The 8,890-nt window shown below is 25.6% G+C and overlaps 1 protein-coding gene across 1 annotated transcript; it reads left to right on the top strand.

Moving 5' to 3' along the window:
- Positions 1-843: 843 nt before the first annotated feature.
- Positions 844-6,268, top strand: LOC129292859 (chalcone--flavanone isomerase 1A-like). Its single transcript, XM_054930524.1, has 4 exons — positions 844-1,059; positions 3,936-4,094; positions 4,971-5,194; positions 5,906-6,268. The coding sequence occupies exons 1-4, from the start codon at positions 948-950 to the stop codon at positions 6,080-6,082; spliced, it is 672 nt and encodes a 223-aa protein (XP_054786499.1). The 5' UTR covers positions 844-947; the 3' UTR covers positions 6,083-6,268.
- Positions 6,269-8,890: the final 2,622 nt, after the last annotated feature.

The following is an 8,890-nucleotide window of genomic DNA, read 5'->3' as shown; positions in this document are numbered from 1 at the left end:
ATAGAATTGAAAAATGCTGCACTTGCCCCAAGTCAATATTCAAATTTAGAGCCTCCTCTAGCTTTATTTTATTTTATTATTTTATTTTTTTTAATGTTTTAACGTGTCTAGATTCAGTGCACATTTAAATATATGCATCATGTGCGTTCAAATGAAATCAAGGTGGCTTAGACTTTAGGTCTTATTTATTTTACTTTTGTAATACTTTTATGTTAAATAAACTGTTATTTACCTGATAGCTTTAGAGTTATATAATTAATAACTGATAAAAGTTACTCCAATTAGTATACATTTAGTCCATAAATGAAAAGATTATGTGTTTAAATCTTACTATTAATATAAAGATTTTATTTGTGAGTAATCTATAAATACTTATATACATACTTTTTGAATTTGAAAACATATCCTAATGCCTTAGTGGGTCCTCAGACTCAACTCACTTAAATTTTTATTGATTAAAAAGCATTATATAGCCATGCCAGTATTATTTTAGGCCTATTTTTTAAGATAAAAACTATTAACATTTAATTTAAAAGATTTGAATAAATAATCAAAACTCATTTAGACGATTCTATATAATATGCATATGCACAGTCATAAGTAATGATGTGCCACACTTTTATTTTATATATATATATATATATATATAAATATATTTCTGTTGGTTGCTGGTCATTTTTCTCATTGAAAACATCTTCTCACGAAATATATTTGACAAAGTAAAAGTAGCTGTGGGAAGCCATTATGTCATACATTTGATAATTCCTTTTGAGTTTGGACACTTATTCATTCCTTTCTCTGATCTTCTTTCAAGTTGATTGGAATTTCTTTTCCTATATATACCATCACTTTCATTTCCTTCATTTCTCATCAAAACATATCTTGTAGTACTCTTCCACAAACAATCACACTTCTCGATCTTCTCCGGCTACAAACCTTTTTCAGATATGGCGACAGCACCGGCATCTCTCACCGGAGTCACTGTGGAGTTCCTCGAGTTCCCAGCTACTGTGACTCCTCCGGCCGGCTCCGGCAAGTCTTATTTTCTCGGTGGTGCAGGTGATCTTCTTCTACCTCTTCTTCTTACACACTGCATCTGTCACTGCAAAAAACTTCGCTGATGATCATATTGTCTTTCATGGGTTGGATCTGATTCAGCTGAAAATATTAATTTGCTGGTGCATGTACAAGTATATGAAATTAAGTGCAAGTGAATTTATTATTATTATATATGTTGATGATGGCAGGGACGTATTTACATTAGGTATAGAGAGGGCGATTGCTCCCACTAGAAAATAAAATTTTTACCTAAACTTTAGTTAAAGCTACACTTGTCGCCCTTTAAAATTGTAATTGATCTCATAAAAAAATTAATTGCCCCACATTCTCTTCAAAATTATCAAGCATACATATTTAAAAACATCATTTATTCTTATATTTATTATAAAAATAAATTTATGTTGCAATTGACATTAATATATATTTTTAAAATTATCATATATTTTATTTATATATTATTTTTATCAATATTTAGAATTATATTTTCTTCAAAAACATTAATATTTATATTTAGTATAAATTTTTCCTCCTCTAATAAATTTTTCTAGATCCGTCATAGGATGATGGAGATGAAGAAAAATTCAATCATTTTCATGCATTTGATTGCGTGCAGGGTTTTTGTTTGAAAATCTATTATTGACTCCTCTCATCCTATTTCCATATATTACTACTTCTAATATGCCTAGGTAGAATCAAAAAAAAAATTTAAAATTTAATTAATTTTATCTAAAAATTTATTAAATCTTTAATTTTATCTTTATTAAATATGTATATTTTAATAATTTTTTTCACCAACATTTTACCAAGGATGTACAAAGAAAATTTTGTGGTGAAAATTTAATGATATAATTTATAAATAGGATAGAAAAACCTTCTCTCTCGGTTTATAAATAAGATATTGGAGGACCCAAGGGAGTATTAAATTTGAGTGAATTATTTATTAAACCTATGAAAAATTCAAATACTTCTCTTGTAGTGAGTTTTTTTCTTTTAATTTGAGTGAATTTTATTATATTTGAAAGTAGAAATAAGTAATTTTTTTACTTTAATACTCCCATTTTAATTTCTTCAATATATTGAGAGGATTTAAATTTCAAGCCTTTACACATACATCATCTCATTTTTACAACATGATTTCATCTCATTTATAAGGCTATGTTTGAAAACCAATTAAAAATAAGTTCTTGCCATTTTTCAGATAAAATTACTTTCACATCACTGCGAAACGAACAAGTTTTTTCTAAATATTGCGAGAAGTGAGAAAACTTGCTCCTTTGTATAAAAAAAAAAGGAAAAAAAAAAGAAGAAAACTTACTCCTCTTTTGACAAAAAAAAAAAAAGCTAATGTTTGGACTAATTGATTTGAATTTGAAATTTTACATTGCAAATCTCATATTTAAAATTTATTTATTTAAAAATTATTTTTTTGTGTAGTTTAAAAAAGAAAAAATATAATCATCGATTCTTATAATTTTATTAATTTTTTCTTTTAATCTCTATAGTTTTTTAAATATTTTTAGTCATTATAATTTTAATAAAATAGAGTGATATTTATTACTCAAACCCCTAAAGTTTAAGTAAAAAAATTAAAAAAAAATAAAACCAAAACTAATGATTATATTTTTATTTTTAAAAAATTCAAATAAAGAAAATAGATGAGTTAATATTCAAAATAAAAATAAAAAATTGGAAATGGCAAATTTTTTTTATTTTTTAATTGATGAGAGATTAGAACGAGACGATTAAAGATATGAGAAGCATGGAGATGTTAATAGTAAAAACATGAAAATAACAATATGTTTGAAATGATAAGAATTTCAAATGATTAGAATATAGAGAAAATTTAAAATTATAAAAAAATTATATAAAAAATGGATTTAAATTTAGATTAAATTTTAATTGATAAATGTTTATGTATTGGTATCCAAATTCAAATTCAAATTTCTATTAATTCAAACGGAGCATTAATAAATTTAATCAAATCCAACTGGATCTAGATTGTGCCTGCTCCCTTGGTTCTTTGTTTACTTCCTCATCCGCTAAGCTGGCTTTTGCCATTTTTAATTATGCTTCTTTTTTTTTATTTCGCTCTTTTTTTTTTGGGTCAAATATTTCGGTCTCATTCTACATGTGAAGCGCAATAATTATCTCCTTTTTTTTCTATATAAAATAAAGTCGTCACTTTCATGATGGTCCATATATATTGTATACCATCATATTATTATTAAAGCGTAACCTTGATTGCTTTTGTTTTGAATAAAATAATTAAAATTATTGAAGTTGGTGGAGAATGAGGTATGAAGGTGTTGTAAGATAATTGATGAATAATGATTTTACTATTATAGTCATTATCCAGAGTAAGAACCAATATATATATAATATAAAATAATAAAAAGTCATAATATTCGCAAATCAGGTATGAATGTTATCTTTGCACTACTCTCTATGCCACTCTAATGTTATATATACACACATCTAATCCGATAGTTAATATAAGATAAAAGTTTGGAATTTTTTTCTTAATATAAGACAAAATTAAAATAATTAATTTTTTTCCTAATTTTATCCCTTGTTTATCTATTGTCCTTAAATTGCTTGAATACAATTTATTATGATTATTAATTATAAATACGAAAAAATTAGAAATTTATATTTTTTAATAATTTTAAGGATATAACTATATTTTTTAATAAATGTAAAGTTAATTAACTTTGTTTTATATAAAGAACTTAGGGTGTGTGTATTTTATGTTTAAATTTTTATTATTTCTTCTAATAGTCAAATCAATATACGTGCTTCAACCAAAAAGTTTCTATATCAAGTTTTTACTTATTTAATGTTCATAAATATATGTTTGAATAAAATATTTTTGGCAGGTGTGAGGGGGTTGACAATAGATGGGAAGTTCATAAAGTTTACAGGCATTGGAGTTTACTTGGAAGACAAGGCATTCTCATTTTTGGCCATTAAGTGGAAGGGCAAGACAGAAGATGAGTTGGTGAATTCCATTGATTTTTTCAGAGATATTATCAAAGGTAATCACATTATGGGTTTAATTTATTTTTATTTTTTATTATGAATGAGGAATATTTTGTGTTGGGGAGTGAAAACTAATCTTCCTAAAAACAAGAGTATAAATAGACTCTTAATTGTTTGCTTAAAGAGTAAGATCATCTATTACTTATGTCAATCTAAATTTGTTCATGTACAAATATTTTTATGAGTTTTTTTAAGGCTATATATATAATTTTAAAAATACTATATAGGTTTTGAAAATAGAGTGGCAGTTAATGTTATTCAATAAAAATTAAGGGAGATTTGAGGTACTACCAGTTCCTTACAACTATATTTTTTAAAATTTACAAATTGAAAAATAAAATCAGGAAGCTATCATTTGTAAAATAAAGATGAAGATAGATAAATATTTTCTTCTAAAATTAAAATTGTAATATAATTACAAATATGAAACAAAAATCATATATTAGATTTTTATAAAAACATAAATACACACACACATATATAATTTTATCACATATATAGTTGAACCAAAGACCATCAATGCCTTTGTTTTCTTCTTAGAAGAATATGAATGTCACTAGTTCTTTGTTTTCCATCATGTGGCAAATTAATATTTCAAAAGAAAGTTTGAGACTAGTAAAATGGGTTAGTCAATCACAATATAACAAATTAATATTCAAATCCTCACTGGGAGATATATAATAACTAATCACACCTCTAATAAAATCACCTCCAATAAAAAAATATTTGTGAACAATGAAAAAAAACAGAGGAGAGCGTTAAACGGATGATTGAATGATTTGGGCCAATAGAAACAAAAACATACAAATAAAGAAAATTATGTGTTGATTTGACTTGATTTGGATTGCAATGTAAATATATATTAATTGCAGGACCATACGAGAAACTGATAAGAGGGTCGAAGATATTGCCACTAGAAGGAGCAGAATACGTGAGGAAGGTCTCAGAAAACTGTGTGAGTCACATGAAATCTGTGGGGACTTACGGGGAAGCAGAGGCTGAAGCAGTTGAGAAGTTCATTCAAATCTTCAAGCCCCACCACTTCGCCATCGGCTCCTCTGTTTTCTACTTGCAATCCCCTGATGGAACTCTAACGGTTAGTTTTTCATTCAATTTAATTTAATCAATGCATATACTAATGTTGTTTTGATTGAGTGAGAATGGAATGCACTCGTGGTATCTTCTTAAGTTAAATTTGGACTTTAAATCATGTAAATTTAGAACCAAGAATAAGGTTTAGGATTGGGGAGCTACCCGTTTTTATAATGGTTCATGCTTCAAAAAATGATATTTTTTAAAAAATCAGGGTTTGAAGTCTAGCTTTAATAGGCTTTAAAAAAAAAAAAGAAAAATGCTCAAGCTCAAGCTATTCATTTATGCTTGTTTTTGTTTTACCCCTGAAAAATAAAAAAAATTAATTTTTAAATTGAATTTAAAAGTTATATTAATACATTAAAATTAAAATTTTTATTATTTATTTTTAATTTTTTAACATTATAATTTGTATTGTTAAAAAAATGAAATATTACAATTGAAAATTTTAATTTTAAAAAAAATAATAAAAACAAACTTACAAGTCCATTCTGAACCTTTTGAATAAGGGTAGAGTATCACAAATTGATCAATTTTAAGATAGCCGAACTTATAGATTTGAGCCCATATAAACCAAGCCTGCATGTTTCCTAGCTTGTTGCCTCGTGTAACTAGTTATGAAGTGAGGATCACATGTTGATTACTTAAAATAACAATTTAATTTGTCGTGTAAATGACATTTTCTTGGTTTGTTTGTCATTATGAATTTATGCAGATAAGTTTCTCGGACGATGCCACACTGCCAGAAACTCCAGCAGGAGTGATAGAAAACAAAGCACTTTCAGAAACAGTGTTGGAGACGATGATCGGAGAGCATGCTGTCTCTCCTGCTTTGAAACAGTGTTTGGCTTCCAGATTGGCTCCTTTATTCAAAGACGTCCCTCAAAATTGAGAATTTTATGAATTTGGAACTCAATTTCACACTCTCACATTCAATCACTCAATTTGGAACTCAATGTGCTGTTTTAATTTCTGTATTGTTGTGCTGATGTGTTCTTTATATTAATTGTTAGTGCATTGTGTATTTTTTTCTCCATAAATTTCGAAATAATTTAATTATATGAGCAAAATGTTCTTATATTACTCTTTTAATTAACTATTCCTATGTCCATACAAGGCAGAGAAATAAGATTAATTTTGATCTTATATATTTATAAATTATAATTTTTTTTATATTCGCAACAATACAACAATAAATTATAACTTCACATGTTAAATTTTTAATTTACTATTGTATTATTGTAAATATAAAAAGAAAAGTTGTAATTATTTAAACAAAACTTGTGAATTATTTTATTTTCAATAAGGGTAATTTGATCATTTATATAAATTTATTAATGATAAAAAAGTTCCTAAAGTCTTTAATAAAATTATAATATTTTAAGGGATCAAATTATCATTTACATATTTCAGAAAAATTTTATCATCAATTTCCCTGAATTTTACTATATATATATATATATAGATTTTACTCTGAGTTCCACACCTATTTTTTAATTTTTGTTGTGAGTCCACATGACCTATTAATATATACAATTTAAAAAGGAAAAAAAATTATGGTACTATTCATCTAACACTTCTGTGTGATGGATTTTATTTTATATATATATATATATATATATAGGTACATAGATGAGAGACAAAAACATGATGTTAGGTTCCTCTAAATCCAACTCGATAACAAAATTGATAACTTTAATCAACCATGAGCCAGTAAACCCAATCTCCATGTTTTAACAAAAACTTGATTAAAAAAAATGATACTTGTAGACAGAGCGGGGCGCTTTAGAGTCTAAGACGCATTTCCTTTTGGGACATTCCATAAAAGTAGAACGATAAAAAACGAGTGCTAGAATTTGATTTGATTTTCTACACTGGCTGCTGAAACGACTGGTCTAAAAACAAAATAAATTATCTTTTTTATTTTTATTTTTGGCTTTTTATACTAGTCAAGCGTACCACTGATATAAAAAGTATGAAAAATAGTTGCACACATAATAGGGGTAGAAATTAATTTTTTTAAAAAAATATCTTTAACTTTTTACACGAGTTAAATATTCAACTAATGTAAAAAGTCAATAACCATGAAATTTATTTTCAATAATGCTATTGTGCACACTTTCTACATATTTTTTTTGTCAAAGAACATTTTTATTTTTCAATTATTTATTCAAAAGTATTTAGTATTTTAAATTATTTTGTCGTGAAATGTTTTCTTTTAATAATTAAAAATGGTGCAATATTGACTTTATGTTAATAGAGATTAATTATGACTATTAATTGATTCAAAAAATGAAAAAAGACATATAATTATTAAAAAAAAGACCAAAAAAATTACAATTGATTACGCTCTAAGAAGATTCATCCTAATTAAATACCTTAAGTTACAAATATATATCAAGAGACAACTATTGTTTCTACGGTATAAACGACCAAAATATCATTTTCACCAACTACTATGACAAATTACTAGATGAATTTTAGATCATTAATGTTAGAAACAACACCGGTAATTAATTAAAAAAATAATATATTTTTTAATAATAGCTTATTAAAAAATTAACACTTTTAATATTTAATAATTTTTAATGATGTTATTGCCAGCAATAATAATCAAATAATTACCCAGTAGTCGGTTGAAGTGGCTGGTCATTGAAACATTTCATATATTTTCACTTCTTTAAAAAATAAGTATTCATAAGGATCATTTTTAAGCCTTGATGGTCATCAAATACCAAAGATAAAAAGTAAAAAATGCCAATTAGATTTTAAACACATGCGTTTTCCAGAATCTTTCATTAACTTTCAAAATTCATAACTGATTTTATAAAAATCATAATGAGGTTAATTAAGTTTCTAAATCAAGCTTAGGAGGTTATCTTCAAGGGAAAAATAATCCCTAACTTCACATAACAACCAATATTTATTGAGACGTTTTCGTTCTTCAATTCTTCAGTTATCTCCAAAAAAATTTCCAGATTCCAAATTTCCAGATTTCATAATTTACAACTCAAAATTTAGTGTTTCAGGACTTCATTTGAAACTTAAAATGCCCTCTAAGTAACCAAAAATTCAAGGTAATAATTACCAGAAAGCTAGTTACAATACCTTTACTAACCAAGTTACCTTGTATAAATATTTTATTTTAGTAGCTTATAACATATATAAAAATATTTACATACCGAGATATTATCTATTCATGATTATAATTGAATTATAAACATATTTGCAATTTATTTTTATAGTTACAACTCAAAATGTAATCACGAAACTAGAGATATATATATATATATATATTTACAACTCAAAATACATCAAAATATAATTAAAAAGGAAGGTAAAAAAGATAAATTTTTCATTATTCTCTCTCCTTGCTATAATTCTTGGATGAACTTGCAACTATTATTTGTGATATAAAAAGAGGGGTAATATTTATAAAAAGCTTAGTAGTATCAATCTATGTCAAGTTTCAAACAATAATGGTTCACTCATAAAAAAATAAGCTTAAATCATGAATTATGAAACTCAACAAGTATAGACATACATTGGCCAAAGTGTAACTAGCAATAAACCATCTCATTAAATCATAAAATTTTTATAATTCATGGTAATAAAATTCTATAACATTAAATCAACCAATATTGTAATTATAAGAATTAGAGAAATACCACTTTAGATTAAAACACTTTTTTATCCCACC

Source organism: Prosopis cineraria, unplaced genomic scaffold (assembly GCF_029017545.1).
Source record: "Prosopis cineraria cultivar Desert tree isolate PC_DT_omini unplaced genomic scaffold, ASM2901754v1 PC14, whole genome shotgun sequence".
NCBI lineage: Eukaryota > Viridiplantae > Streptophyta > Magnoliopsida > Fabales > Fabaceae > Prosopis > Prosopis cineraria.
The sequence above is the reverse complement of the archived record's forward strand: the minus strand, read 5'-3'. Positions and strand labels throughout refer to the sequence as shown.

Excerpts from the sequence above, each read along its gene's own strand:
- LOC129292859 (XM_054930524.1), top strand. The coding sequence starts at position 948 with ATGGCGACAGCACCGGCATCTCTCACCGGAGTCACTGTGGAGTTCCTC. Across the intron at positions 1,060-3,935 it reads TTATTTTCTCGGTGGTGCAG|GTGTGAGGGGGTTGACAATA; the intron begins GTGATCTTCTTC and ends TATTTTTGGCAG. Across the intron at positions 4,095-4,970 it reads TTTCAGAGATATTATCAAAG|GACCATACGAGAAACTGATA; the intron begins GTAATCACATTA and ends TATTAATTGCAG.